The following is a 15,783-nucleotide window of genomic DNA, read 5'->3' as shown; positions in this document are numbered from 1 at the left end:
CACCTTGAACCTCTTTTAAACACTTATATCTCAAAAACTACTGAAAATATTAATATCAAAAGCATCAAGAGCACACTGAGTAAAATTCTACTTTCTTGCGAAGTTTTGTAAAAATCCGATCAGAGGGCTTGGCTGTAGACACCAGCTAAACACAAGTAAAAATTTCCTTTGGGAGCTAAAATGGGAAAGCACATCTTTTTTCAATGCCCACTCCCCTTTACTTCTTTCTGCCCTACACAGATCTGCATTAAAGTGGCATGCTGGACCATGGTTGACTACACCAAACAATTGCAAAATTTGGTGCAGATCCGATCAAGGGGTCAGTAGTTCCAGGCAAAACATAAAAATGCCTTTTCAATGGAAACCTGAACTACACAGAGGATACCAATACTTTGTAATATACATATATATATATATATATATATATATATATATATATATATATATATATGGCGTTCAGAAATCTGGGCGCTACTGAAAAGACGGAGGGCTCAATCGTAAGTGGTTGTATTGGCAACATCACCAGCCCGTGAATTTCACCCACCCACTGGGGTTTTATTGACTATAATTCAGGAATGTTGCAGAGTCCACTGGGATAACAAGATGCTCGAAACTACCAATACCAGAAAACATTGGGATTGCCGATGACTGCAAGTACACTCCCACTGAGGCGGACTTAATAAAGTTGTTGAAAGAAGTTTGAGCATGTCTGCGATGTTTCTTGACTCATGCTCGTGATCAAGGATTTGCCATCCGAAACGCGTTGAGCTGTTTGAAATTTGGAGAAAGCACGTAAGCTGGTTGTGCTGCAAACACTTACCTGCAGAGGCTCACTCTCTGTGTGAGCATCCCCACAAGAGGCTACTTTTTGAATATATATGTGAACAAGGCGGGTGCTTACCGCCGAAACGCGTCAAGCAGCCTAAATGAGAGAATAAACTTATTTGGAATCAACTATTTTCACGGAGTCAGTGCCTTACTTGCATGAGAAAGTTTGGAGTGTTCCAGATATATATATATATATATATATATATATATATATATATATATATATATATATATATATATATATATATATATATATATATATATTCCGCACTGCGCCTTTACTGCGACAGACTTGAATTCTTAGCCGTCTGACAGGAAAAACACGGAAGACCCAGAGTGCAGGTATATATATATATGGTGTTAAACACTGGAGATGTGAGAATAACTGACTTTTCACAGTTGCTTTACAACATAACTGTATTTGTTTTGGCATCAATCAACTCTGCTTTGTACAGCAAGGCTATTCACCTGCAAGAGTAACCAGGCGCTGGGTTCTTGCTGGGTTTAGTCAAAGAGCCAGGTCTTGAATCCCTTTCTGAATTCCGAGAGAGAGGATGATGTTCAGATGTGCAGGGGAAGATTGTTGCAGGATTTGGGTACGAGGTAGGAGAAGGAATGTTCTCCACTGCTGCTTTGGTGGATGCGGGTAGTGAGAGCAACGGCGAGAGAGGAGGAGCGCTGGTGTCTGGAAGGTTGGTGTAAGTTCAGGCGATGGTTGATGTATGCTGGTCCTTGGTCCTGGAGAGCCCTGTTGATGTGTATCAGCATCTTGAATTAGCATCTTTTCTGGATGGGGCGCAAGTGAAGGATCTTGAGGTGGGGGGAGATATGGGTCCATTTGGGGAGGTCGAGGAAGAGTCTGGCAGCGGAGTTCTGTATTGTCTTTTTAGGAGTTAAGTCGTGAGTCCTGCATATTGTGGGTTGCTGCAGTCCAGCCGGATGATGACTAGTGCTTGAGTGACAACTTTCCTGGTGTTGATGGGGAGCCATCTGAAGATGTTTTGGAGCATGCAAAGGGTATGAAAGTAGGTAGAGGTGGCTGCATTGATCTGGCGTTTCATGGTGAATTTGCTGTCCAGCATGATGCCTAGGTTGCAGGTGTGGTCTGTCGGTGGGTCCGTGTTCGGGGGCCGCCAGGTGTTGTTCCACAGTGAGGTGTTGCTTCCAAATATCAGCACCTCCATCTTGTTTGTGTTAAGTTTCAGGCAGTTGGTCTTCATCCAGTTAGCGAGTCTCATCATGCAGTGGGGGCAGGGGTCCATGGGTGCTCCAGAATAGATTGAGTTCATGATAGCCATGGTTATGTTATGTTATGTTATTGGAGCTTGTAAAGCGCGCAGCTGCCCCAGCCAAGGGGCGTCCCGGCGCTAAATCCAGAAGAAGAAACCAAGAGTGGAATAATGGAATAGGCACAACAGAAAGAAATTTTTACGGAAATAAATATGTTTTTATGGCTTTCCTAAAGACGGACAGGCTTTCCATTTCTCTAATGTGAGTTGGTTAGGCATTCCATGATTTTGCTGCTAGGACGCGGAACGAGCGCCCTCCCGCTCTACTTCGTTTGAATCGGGGAACTTCGACCAGGTTTTGACCAGTCGAACGTAGTGCCCGCAAGGGGACATACAAGTTGAGAAGCGTACAGAGCATTTTAGGAGGGGTCAGTGTTAGGATTTTAAACGAGATACAGAGAGTCTTGAACTGTATCCGTTGGACTACTGGAAGCCAATGGAGCCTTCGGATGGTAGCAGAAATAGAGCTAAATCTGGGCAATCCTACTAGTGCTCTGGCTGCCACATTTTGAATGCGTTGCATTCGGATGATACCTGCTGGCTGAATCAAAAAAATTCAGGACAGGTTTAAAGCTGCTTAAGATGCCGAAACAGGTGGCAGCAACTATTTTTGTATGAGTAGAGAAGCTTAATGTCGAGTATAGCCAGACTCCCAGATTTTTCACTTCCGTCTTTGGCTCAGGGGCTTTCCCTAGTGTAGATGTCAACCACTCTGCCACCGCAGACAGCCCGGCCTTGATGGTGCTCTGTGGAGTGAGCTGTTGCTATGAGGTGAGCAGATGGTTGCGGCTGGCGTCCGTTGGCGTGAGGAGGCTGTTGAGGTCAGTGGATTGGGCTTCGAAGTTAATGTAGATGGTCGCTAACTTGTTGTGGAAGTAGTCCGCCAGGGTGCTGCAGATTTCCTGGGAAGGGGAGATCATGTCCTTGGTGGCTGATAGGCAGGAGAACTCTCTGACTATGTTGAAGAGTTCCTTGCTGTGGTTGGAGCTGGCTTCGATGCGGTCTGCCAGGTTGCATTTTTTCGTGTCTTTCAGGTGTTAATTGTATTTGTTGAGGGCTGACTTGAGGGTGGCTCAGTCTGTGTGATCTTTGCTGGTGTGCCTTCATTGTTCTCGGCATTTGCAGTTGTGCTTCATGGTTCTGAGTTGTGGTGTTTACCAGCTGGCATGTTTGGTGGGTCTCCCGGTCTTGGTGGGCTTCATATAGATGACTCTGTCAGCGCAGTTGGTGATCCAGGCGAAGAAGTTCTTAAGGGCCTGTTCCAGGTTGGGTGTGGGATCAGGAAGGGTGGTGTTGAGGGCCCATCCATTGGATCTCTGTCACTTTGTTCCAGCTACGGTGAGAGGAGCTTGGAGACTTGGTGGTGAGGCATGTGGATCCAGCGATGGTGAAGTGGGCACTGGCTTGGTCAGTCCAGGTAAGTTCGGTGACATGACTGCACTTGACTCCATCGCTGGCAGTTAAGATCAGGTCAAGCATGTGTCCTGCGCTGTGTATGGAGTTGATGACCAGTTGGGTGAGGCCGATGTTGCTCCTGCTTTCCAGGAGATCAGCAGTGTTTATGTATTTGAGGTCATTGAGGTGGAAGTTGAAGTCAGCAAGGAAGATGTAGCGCTTGAGGTCAATGGCGAGTGGAGTGATGAATTCAGAAATGGCGTTGCAGAAGCCGGGGCATGGTCCTGGGAGTCTTTAGGTGAGGGTGCCTCGGATGGTTGTTCTGCCGGCGGTTTGGAGTTGGAGGTTGAGGTGTTCCATGATCGGTGTAGTGCCATCTTCGGTGGTAGTGTAATGGATGTTTTGTTTGTGGATGATGGCGAAGCCCCTTATGTGTTTGTTGGTGCGGTCCGGGTGTCTCATCTTGTAGCCACTGGACGTCGCAGTGGAGATATTTGGGATGGAGGAAGGGTAGAGCCAGGTCTCTGTGATGAAAATAATGTTGGGGTGAGGGTGGTGATGGTGTCCCAGAGTTTAGTGGCATGTTTGCCGAGTTATCCCTACCCAGCTAAATGATACCTTGCTCACTTATTTTACCTTGCACATAATAGATACGCCTGCTGACTTGTATTTTAGAGCTGTGATCAGACCCACTCTCCTTAGCGGCATTGGAATCAATTCACAAATATTCACTCCATGAGTAGCTGCGACCTATTCTTGGAAATTCATGTGTATGTCAGGAGTATATCAAGAGTGAGTCCCTACTACAAATGGAAGACATTTTGTGAATGATACCCGTTGCTCTAAAATGTTGGTCTTGGAAGAATAAAAAAAAGCTGTATGCACATAAAGTTGACTGATTCCATTCATCAAAATTGGATAGTACTGAAAAAAGCTTTGCAAGTGGTTTAGATGGTTCTCCTTTAAGGGTTTAGGTGTTTAACCCAAGGAGACCTTTAGAAAATTTGGACGAGATTAGATATTTGACTTTAAATCACACTTGGCATTATCATTATTCAGTGCATGCAATTATTTTAAGCCCACGTTATAGGGGATTCGGTGACTGTCCTCATAGAATGTTTAGAAAATGTGGTCAAATAGCTTATTATAAAGCATATTGGTCAACTAACGTGATTTAGGGAATACCTTACATGGAGCTCTGGGTTACTTATCACTGTTTGGAAAAAGAAGTGGCAAATGCTGCACTTAAATCACATTGAGGCCCAATACCATTGGCCGAAACTTGACGTTGTTTTGAAACCTCTTACTATGGAAACTTGGCTTGCTGTCCACCTAGCAGTGGTTAAGCAGATACATCTATGAATGCACCTTTTCCATGACAGTTTTTACATTGCCCAAGAACATTATTTACTGCCATACTAGTTTCCACGTTGCCCATTTACCGCAATGCTTGCCATGATCCCTTCTACATTGTACGGGTAGAGAATATGTTGTTCCAGTAAGATAGCACAGTAGGTGTAGTGGCCACATACGATACTGTAGGACACAAGTTTCAATCCTCGCAAGGCTCATTGCGTCTTTCCCAGGTTGATCAAGAGTATTACAATATTGGAATGTTGAGCCCTCCATTGAAGACAATGGAGTTCCTTGGGCTTCTAATGGCTGGTAGAAGCCCGGAGAGCAACATTCCAATGTTATTTTAATTTCACAGCTGTTGCTGTTAACAAAGGCTTCTTGGAGCATGAGGGGATTAAAAACGCCTTGGGCTCCGAGAGGCCTTTGCTTTTACAAATTAGAACATTCTCCCCTCTAGGGGCGGAATGTTCTAATAGCCTTAGAGACCCCTGGAGCGGGCTCTAACAGCCATTAAAGGCCTGGTTTGTTGTTAGAGGCCCTCGTCTCCAGTCTTTAATGCTGGAGCGGGCTTTTAATGGCCAGTAGAGCCTGCTTCGCTGGGCTCTAAGGCTGTAGTACATATCTGAGATGTGCTTACAACTTATTAAATTATCTAAACACAATTAAGGTGCCTATTATTATCCTCTGCGTTAATACTACACCAACACAGCCACTACAAAGTACGTGAGAGTTCTCATTGCTTTCTTACCAATCTGCTGCCATGCGTTCATCAGTGAGCTCTCATTATTCCATAAATATTAATACCAGATTTGTGCTTGCTACTGCAGATCCGCTGTTCTTATCACTGTGAATCGGGAGCTGTATTACTATCTTACTATTGCTCAGCTCAATATAGCCTGTAGATCTCAGCCACAAGTGACCAACTCACTGAGGTGTCCTCTTCAGAAAAGGCCCAATTTGCACCCTCAAGCCCCTAACAATAGCTTTCAGTGCAGTGTTAAAATATATCTCCTAACGCCCAAAAACAGCAGGAAACGAAAAATTTATTTTTAGAAGAGTTTGTGTTATAGTTCCTGCTCCTCCCAGTAGTACATATATCAGTTAGTAATAACTGGTAATGCAATTTACCATGAAACCATCAGAAATGATGCTACACGCAGTGTATTCCCTCCTTCGCAGGGCAGTCCATGCCCAATTTCTCTTCCGCTCTCTGCCATTGTTTCCATTATAGTTTGTACTTGAGCTCCCATTTTCCCCTCTAGGTTTCCCACTCAGTGTCTGACTTTCATCCTCTTCTTCCCTTGAAAAGAGACCTTCAGGGGGCTCCCTGTCACGGTCTTCTACTCATGGAATGAGTCTTTCCATTAGGTCTCTTGATGTTCTTTTGTCAGTGAAGCTTTTTTTTACCATCCGAATTTTATTACATGGGGATCATGTCTTTTTACATTTTTAACTGAAACTTAAATCACTTGAAGTTTTTTCATTAAAGATTATGACTACTCATTGCTGATCTTCTTTGTACTGAGTCCTCACCTTTCCATTGTCTCTCCAAGTTCCTAATTGAGAATGAGATGCAAGTTAGGTACAATGCCCACCTCTGTGCAAACGAAGAGGGGGGGGCGGATGAAGGCCAGGGTATCTGGCGACAAAATCCGGGGACCCCAGCTCATAGGTACATTGGTTTTAGATCATTGTTATCTAGATGAGCCAGCCTTGATACAGATTAACTTTTGTCCTTGTGGTTAGATGTTACCAGGGAACTGAAGCACAGATTCAGTTGTTCTTATTTGTGGTGTGCTATATAGGTTTAAGTGAGTTTTTAGATGTTAGTAAGACTGACTTCCTAACTGCATGATAGTGGACTAAGTGCTGGTCACATCACGCTGCTGGCTTTTTAAGGTCATACAGAGCTGGTTGTTATTAGCATGAAAGGATGTGTGAGCAGAATTTGTCGGCTCATCCTTCCGTTGCCCCACACATGAAGCGGAAGGGGCGGTGATGCTGTAATGTGATTGAAATCTAGAGGTTTAGAAACGATGCAAATGTTCATACAGTTCTCTGGAGGCTGATCATCAAGCTGATTTAGAACCTAATGAATTGGTAAAATATTTTCAGAGCAGAAAGCAGCACACATGCAAAGAGGAAGTAGCAAGGAAAAATAAAGATATTTCTCCTCATTACGCCAGCCAGAGGTGCAAACCCGTGTTTATTGACTTTAGTAAATATAGGCTATGGGTTTACATCGTAATCGTGGGTGGATGTTCAGGAAAATCCATAATCCACCCATGTAATGCTTCCCAGATGCAAGGTGGCTTTTTTGTTGTTACTTTTTTTGTTATTTACAAAGCCACTCTCATCCGGCTTTATCTGACTTAGTGGATACCAAAATAGTTTTTGCTTGGGGATCCGTCAAAAAAGTGATGCCACCCTGATACAAAGTCTCAGTACATTTGGTCTTAGTATCTTGGAAATATGGTCCTTCACTGCCTTAATGCCACTAAATTAGGACAGTACGAGCTGACCAGTTGAAGCAATGGAAACCTGAATAGGGCAGCGGTTCTTAAATGGTGGTCTGGGGGCTCTTATGTGTACGCAGTGGTTACTGAGGTGGTCCGCAACTGCTTAGAAAATTAAATAATTTTACAAACTTAATAACGTGTATAAAGAAGAATTGAAAGTGTTAAAACGTTCCATAAATGTGTAGGAATTTGAAATTGGAGGCTAATAATTATATTGGTGTCCTCAGATTGATTCATGGGAGCAGTGCAAATGTGTCATACAGAATATTGTATGGATGATGTGTGGCCTCAGTTGAATTTAGAAAAGCTCCAACCTGCCCATTAAAATGAAAATTTTGATTTTGTTTTCTTATTTGTTTGTGAATTTAATGATATTTTTCATCATTTGTGTATTTGAGGAATGCTTGTTTCTGTATTTTTTAAAAATATTTCGAGGTACAAATCATTGAATTGGTTAAGTCCAGTTTCCGGCTTCCATTAGTGACTTTGTGGTAGTTCCCAGAGCCCAATAATGATTTGTGGGGGTCCTCAGAAGTCAAACGGTTAATAACTGCTGGAATAGAGCATTAACCATCGAGTCCACCTCAATATACCATAAGATTCTTCAGGTGGTATTGATTTATGAAAGCAGACCGAATTATTTTAGGAATCCAATAACCTCTTTTCGTGGTTCTCTCCTAATCAAAGAATCAAGAAGAGCTCATTTGCCAATTAACCTAAACAGTTTAACAAGTGTGTTTGTGGTAAGGAGATGTATGATGAACTAAGGGCCATAAAACAAAAACTATAAAAATATATTTAGGAAACAAGTCTGATTTTTTTTTATGATAAAAAATGGATTGAAATTATTGATATGTTAGGCAATGTAGATTAGGAAGCTTTTCGGATCTAGTGAACAACTTGGAAGGGAAACTGGCTATACATAATTGTAATCTGGTTTCAGGAGGAGGCAAAGTGCAACATGCAAGTAGTCATTGATACTTCGACTGGTACAGCATGCAACCTCATTGATGATCATACTTTATTATCCGTGATTTTTAGGATCAAATGGCCTCCGCCAATCTCATTAGCGACAATGTGCTTATTACTGGTACTTCTTAGGATCAAATGGCCTCACGGCTGCGGAAAGGTTTGTAGAGGGACTTGAGAGTCGCTGGGTCCAATGGAGGGGCAATTATTATAATTTTGAAAAGAATCTAAGCTGTGCTCTTTAAATCCTGCTTTGCAGTTAGATCAGCTGCGGCCCTTGCAGGCAAGAGCGGTGTGGCTGGGTTGGAGGGAGGGATTTTGACAGACAACGACGAGGGAAAATTAATTAGTTAAAATTAATTCGTTATTTAATATTCCCTCGTGGTAATCAGTTGAATCTCCCCCCCACACCCGGCCTCACTGCCCCACCGCTCTTACCTGCACGGGCCGCTCCTGAGTTAGATTTATCCTTTACTCTTGGTGCGGTTCAGCCCTCCTTCTCCTCTTGAAAAAAGAAACGTGAATAACTCAAAGGACCAACTCACAGGTTCATCAAACTTCTGGACTGGGAAGCGAAGTACTATAGACAAATATTATTCGAAGATCTGAAAGCTTGGTCAGAGAGTGCCAAATGTCTTCCTTGCTGTCAAGGTGGATTCTGCCAGGTGAGCAAAACTTCCATCTCTGCTCAGTTGTGTTAAGAATATTGGACTTTCTGTAAATAACAAACTCTCTTAAACCGACCAAGCTAGTGCTGTGTCTTCCTCAGTTTTTTCGTATTGAAAATTATCATTTGTTGTTAAATTAATGTTGCCCTCATGGTGAGTGCAGCTGGCTAATTACAAGAGAAATGAATGTAACCTAATATGCGCCACCATGTTGAGTTCGAAAACAAGATGGCCGACCTGTGACCTCATTAACAACGTTTCATTTTCTGCAATTGTGAGGAAAACATTTGTTGTCTGCACAGCTTTACTTTTATGAGTTGCTTTGTTTTTACAATGAATTCTGTAACACCTTGCATTCAATGGTTTTTCGCCCACGCCAAAAGATTTAATTAACTTTTTTTCAGCTTGTGTCTAAACTAGGCCACATAGCGCTTTTCAGTTCTTTCTTCATAGTTTCAACTTGAAGCCATGTGGAGCTGTTCAATGGTTTCACGTGGTTTTGTCATATTGTTTGATCTATTTTGGTTACAATGATTGTAATGAATCGCTGCATGAAACGTCATTGGCGGTTAATAAATGTTACCCTAAAATATGTGTACATATAGGACACCTCAGGCTTATATTCCTTTGTGAATAATTTAGGCTTTGGTGGTAGCACCATTGATGCAATGACTACTGTTGAGATAGATGGGAGTTAGTAAAGTAACACGTTATCTGCAGAAAACAAAAAGCTAGGAGACAATAGCAGCGCGTGCTCCATGCAACCAAGCGGTTGTTATAGTTAGTACTGTTGCATGGAGGGCACACTGTAGGCATGGCAGCAGGAGTGATCTACTTACAGCTGGTGCTCGGCCTTCCCCAGCCTGTGGTCACACACTTCCGACCTCCGTGGAAGACATCTTCGGAGTCCGCCAGGCAGACGGGGGACACGTGGGCGTTCAGCTTGGCTGGAGAAGCCAGTTTCGCCAGGGCTATGTCATTGTTGATGGTGGGCGGGTGCCAGTCTGGATGGGTGACAACCTGAGGGCGGAAGATGCAATGGTCAGCAGCCTTTCAAAGTGGCCTCAGTAAACCAAGGCAGTCGTACACTCTTATAGAAGATGTGTCTGAGATACCAGCTTCGCTCGAATGCTCACCCCGGGATGACAATGAATGGAGATTTGTGTTACAAATTTACATATTTAATTTATTAATCTTTAAGTGGTATCTTGAACCGAAGAGAATGTATAGCGATGTGCTCCTTGTTGCTACAGTCCCACATGAGGCTCCATTGTAGAGTTTGGAAATGTCAAGAAGTACAGGACCCCAAAACAGTGCAGGACAGAAAAAATCCCAAATCTGTCTGGCAGAGAGGGCAGTTTAGAGCACAGAGTATTTTGGAATGATTAATCTAAATGTTTGCAAGTAACCACGCCTTGGGTGTTTGAAAAGGTCGGGTGAGAGCCTTGTGGAGTCTCTAGGCCGCTTGCGCATGGTAGCATTGGCGCGGCGGCAGGAACGAGACTCGGGACACCAGATTTAGTTGACCGCGTGGTCCGGACTAACTCCGCCGGCCACGCCCCCTTTATTAAATATGCGAGCGCGTGACGTCACACGCTCGCGTATGCGCACCCTCTGGTGCACGGCTAACTAGACCGCTAACCGCGGTCATAAACATTACATTCCTTTTAACCTTTATTAATACAAAATGGTACATTCAAAAGTCACTGTCAATCAGAGTAAAAGAAAAACACTGGGCCATCCGGCCGGTTACCAGTCTGGTGAATAAGTAGTTCATGATCAGCCCACCGCAAAGTCCGCCAGCTGGGAAGACAGGGCCGGGTTTCTTCTCAGCCCGCATCCTGCTGCTTCTCCCCGGGAGGGTGCCCTCTGTGGGGTCCCAAGAGGGAATCCTCGGGCACCCCAGGGATCGTCCGGGGACCGGGGACTGCTGACTTTGGGGATTTCAGTGATCGAGGGACTCGCCGCCAGGTCTTCACCCTGAGCCTCGTTTTCCCCTCCTCCTGGGCTGCTCGGTCCTTCAGGCTGGCTGAATGCTTCATTTTCGGGTTCTTGCTCTTGGGGGCTTGTGGAACTTGGGTGAGCCTTTTTGAAAAAGGAGATGTTGCGTGTGACCGTTTCCATCCCTCGTTGAGCCGTCACCATAGTGCCTGTGCGGCGCAGGACGGTCCACAGTCGGGGCTCGAATGGGAGTCGGAACTTGCTCCCCGGATATCTGTCCTTCACATAGACACGGTCTTGTTCTTGGATTGTCGGTTCTTTGGCCCTTCGCCGAAAGCTGGCATAGTTATTAGACCGAGTCCTGTTAGACAGAGTTTTCCGTGGATCTACTTTGGTCGGAGCCCAGTGGGTATGGCTAGGGAGAGTGTCTCTGACTATCCACCCCATTCCAGAGAGACCGGGGGCTGCTTCCGTCGTGCGATGTGGTGTGAGCCGATACTCCCTCAGGAAGGTGTAGATTGCTCTCTCCAGGGGAGCCTCTTCTGCATGGGCGATTCTGATGACTTTATTCAGTGTGCGCATAAACCTCTCTACCTCTCCGTTGGCTTGAGGCCATCGGGGGGTCACCTTCCTGTGATGGATTCCCCAATCCCTGAGGTATTCTGCGAATTCTTGTCCTTGAAACGGCAGCCCATTGTCCGTCTTGACACTCTCTAAGATGCCATGCATGGCTATGGTCTTCTCAAATTTTGCGATGACCTCCTTTGCCGTGAGTGTTGCTACGACCTCCACCTCGGGGTATTTGGTGAAATCATCTATTATGACGAGTACGTATCTTCCATCTGGGAGATGTCCGAAGTCCGCGCTGACACGCTCCCACGGTCTCTGCGGGTCGTCTTCTGTGAGGACTGGGGCCGGATGTTCGATTTGTCCCGCGGCCTGGCACCATCGGCATTCCTTGACCGTCTGTTCCACTCTGGTATCCATGTCCGGGAACCACACCTTGGCCCGGAGCCTGCTCTTGGTCTTCACTATGACCTGGTGTCCGCGGTGTGCTAGCTCGACTGCTTGCTGGGTCAGGCTTTCAGGCATCACAATCCGTGGTCCTCTCAGTAAGCACCCCTGGCTCTCGACCGACAGTTCCTCTTTCATTCTCAGGAATGTCTCCAGGGCGCTTCTTGCTTGTGGTGTCCTTTTGTTCATCGATGCTTGGACGGTTCTCCAGTCGTTGGCTTGTAGTGCACTTATCACTAGTTGGAGTATTTCATCGTTCCGGGGTGCCTCAACGATCATTTCTAGACTCATCGGTAGGGGTCTTGATCTTTCCAGCACGACTTTCACGTATCCTTCGGTCTACTCTGCGACCGCTTTTTCCACGTTGGTGGCCGCTCTGGGATGCCTGGAGAGGTAGTCTGCTGGGTTTGTCGCACCCGGTTTGTACTCCACTTGGTAGTCGTATTCATGCAGTTGGAGAATCCATTTTCCTACTCGGGGTGGCGGTTTGGACACCGACCCTCGGAAGAGCGGGATGAGAGGCTTGTGGTCTGTCGATACTGTGAACGGGTGCCCGTACACATAGACGTGGAAATGTCTGCAGGCCCAATGGATCGCAATCGCTTCTCTCTCTATCTGGGAGTATCTTTGTTCGGTCTCGGTTAAAGACCGACTGGCATAGGCGATGGGTGCCCAGTCATCCTCGCCTTGGCGTTGTGTCAGCACGGCTCCCAGGCCGTAAGGTCTGGCATCCACAGCTATGTTGGTTGGCTTCGCCGGGTCAAAGTACGACAGGGTTTTGTCTGCCGACAATGCTGCTTTGGTATCCCGGAACGCCGTCTCCTGTTCTTCGCCCCACTGCCAGGGGGTGGTGGATTTAGTGAGTTCTCGGAGAGGTCTGGTGAGGTTTGACAGGTCCGGGATGAATCGCCCGCAGAAATTCACCATTCCTAGGAAGCTTCTCACTTCCGATATGTTGGAGGGAGCGGGGGCTTCCTGTACATCTCTCACCTTGTCCGGGTCGGGGCTATTCCTTGATCCGAGAAGGTGTAACTGAAGAAGCTGATCTTGTTTTGGAGAAATTGGCACTTCTTGCGATGCAGGGTCAGGCCAGAGTCCTTGATTCTCCGTAGCACGCCTCTCAACCTTTGGTGATGTTCTTCGATCGAGTTTGCATATATGAGCAGATCATCGCTGACATTCAGGACTCCCGGGAGTCCACTCAGAACCTCCCGGATAGTATTCTGGAAAACTTCCGCGGCGCTGGAGATGCCGAAATTGAGGCGTCGGTAGCGTCTGAGGCCCACGTGGGTGGAGAATGTGGTTATGTATCGGGAGTCTGGATGGAGAGGCAGCTGGTGATAGCCTGATCGGAGATCCATCTTGGAGAACCACCTTGCTCCGTTTAGTTCTCCTAAAATGTCATCGATTGTGAGGGTCAGGTGTCTTTCTCCCTTGACCGCCGCATTGGGTAGGCGCATATCCACACAGATGCGGACCTGGCCAGGTTGCTTGGGCTTGCGCACCAGCACGATTGGAGACACCCATGGGGTATGCCCACTGACTTTTTCAATGATGCCCTGTCGCTCAAGGGCTTCTAGTTCTTCCTCGACCTTCTTTCTGAGGTGGAAGGTTATCCTCCGGTGTCTGAGGGCGACAGGTTGAATCGATTGATCAATGTGAAGTGATACCTCCTTCCCCTTGAGGCATCCAATGCCTCGGAATGTGTCTTCGAACTCTTCCAGTATCGTGTCTAGCTCTTCTTCCAGTACGGCCATTGCGAACTATATCAGCCTGAGTTTTTCTGCTGCCTGCCCGCTGATGAGCATGCCACTGCCTTCCTTGGTGACGTATACGGTCGTCGGGACTTTCCGGTCTTGGTGCTGCAGCTCTGTTTGGAAACAACCGATCAGGGGGATCGGTGTCTTCTGTCCGTATGCAAACACTCGGATTCTGGCTTCTTGCAGGCTCGGTTTGCTCCGCAGCTGGTTATATACATTCGCTGCCATGAGTTCGATGGAGGCTCCGGTGTCAATTGTAGCTCTTACTTCCTGCTGGTGTATTCTTATTCGACACTTCGGGAGGCGCCTCTTCTTTCTCTGCGGCTGGCCGATGGCGAACACGTAGTGGACCGGGTAGTCGTTGGAGTCATCGTCCATATCTTCACTGTCCTGGCTTTCCCTTATAGCATGGGCCGCCTCATTCTTCGACTTCGTGGATCTGCATACTGCCGCAAAGTGGTTCATCCGTCCACACGAGCTGCACCTTTTCCGCGTGCTGGACTGTGTTGAATGCGGTGGGGCTGGCCTCCACAGTATCCACATTCCCTGCGCCTGTCTTGTGGTTTCTTCCCTCCAAATTGGCGTGGTTTCGGTCGGATGACATTGACTTGCTCCGCCGTGTTGACCTGTTCCGTCTTGACTGGCCGGTGGAGAGCTGTCTCCATGTGTGACGCTCTCGCTTGCGACAGTCCTTTGGAGCGCCCTACCTTCAAGATGTCTGCCAATGGTTTTCCGTCCTCTTGCAGGATCTTTACCCTCAAGTTTGATGAGTAACACCCTTGTATGATTTGGCCTCGTATCTCCTCTTGCTCGTCGCAAAAACTGCAGGTGCTGGCCAGTTCCCTAAGCCTGCCGTGGAATGCGTCAAGCGATTCCTCAGCCTCCTGTTTGGCTTGTCGGAAGATGAACCTTTCATAATCTTTGCTTGCCATTGGTTCAAAATGCGCATTGAGCGCGTTGAGGAGTGTGATGTATGTCTTTGGCGTCGCTTCCACTAGGGTCTTGTAAATCCTGTGGATGTCTTTCCCTCCCAGGTGTAAGAGTAGCACTATGCGGCGTTCCCTTGCCATGCTTGCCCCCTCAAAGTATATCTGCAGGCGATCTGTCCAGTCCTTCCAGCGTGGCGCTAGAGATGCCAGGGCGCCGTCCACCACAAATGGCTTGATGGCGGGAATAGACGCCATGTGCGCTCTGGCCGGTTGCGGCTCAGACTTTGTCCTGCCCCGATGCTGGGCTACTTGTGCTGTGCGTGTGCTGCCTGGCGTGCTTGTCTGGGGCCTTGCACCCCGGCACTGACCTTCTTCCGTCGTTGCACGTGGGCTGCAGGCGACTACCAGTAAATGCGGCTGCACTGGAGGGACCGCGTGTTCACCCTCTTCTCCTGCGACAGGGGCTTCAGCAAAGCCACGTGGGGGCACACCACGCCAGTCGGCGACTCAGCCTTCCAGTGGGGCATCAGCGGGAGCCAGCGCGCGTGGCTGCTGCCGTCCGCCGGCTTCCTGCCCGAGGCGGGTTGCTCATTGAGGGCCTGCCACTCAGAAGAGGCCCGATAACCGCTGTGCGCTCCTTCAACATTGGGGCGCAGCTGAGACGCAGTGAACCGGGGCACTGCATGGGTCCTCAGACCCTCGTCGCCAGTGTAGAGTCTCAAGGCCGCTTGCGCATGGTAGCATTGACGCGGCGGCAGGAACGAGACTCGGGACACCAGATTTAGTTGACCGCGTGGTCCGGACTAACTCCGCCGGCCACGCCCCCTTTATTAAATATGCGAGCGCGTGACGTCACGCGCTCGCGTATGCGCACCCTCTGGTGCGCGGCTAACTAGACCGCTAACCGCGGTCATGAACATTACAAGCCTGAAGTGAGGACTAGTTGTGGCTGTTCCTTGTGACGTTGAACGCACGTTGCAGTTTCTGTGGGTGGCCGGCTGCCATAGGTGGTTGGCCAGCTGGCCACGGGTGGGTGGCCGGCTGCCATGGGTGGATGGGCGGGTGCCCATGGTTGGGTGGCCATGATGACAGACTCTATGGAACTGACGATAGCA

General features: G+C 47.5%; 1 protein-coding gene across 2 annotated transcripts in view; it reads right to left on the bottom strand.

Annotated features, from left to right (window-relative positions):
- The window catches only part of LOC147677597 (chymotrypsin B-like), a 90,784-nt gene that overhangs the window by 12,163 nt on the left and 62,838 nt on the right, over positions 1-15,783 (bottom strand). For both annotated transcript variants that reach the window (XR_015302445.1, XM_086945252.1), the window contains exon 5: positions 9,864-10,044. Coding sequence is in view for 1 of the 2 variants with exons in the window: in XM_086945252.1 (XP_086801378.1) it covers positions 9,864-10,044 (181 nt within the window). In the remaining variant the exon portion in view is untranslated. The remainder of the gene's footprint in view (positions 1-9,863; positions 10,045-15,783) is intronic.

The sequence above is a fragment of the Lissotriton vulgaris genome, chromosome 12 (genome assembly GCF_964263255.1).
Source record: "Lissotriton vulgaris chromosome 12, aLisVul1.2, whole genome shotgun sequence".
NCBI lineage: Eukaryota > Metazoa > Chordata > Amphibia > Caudata > Salamandridae > Lissotriton > Lissotriton vulgaris.
This window is presented reverse-complemented; position numbering and strand designations above follow the sequence as displayed.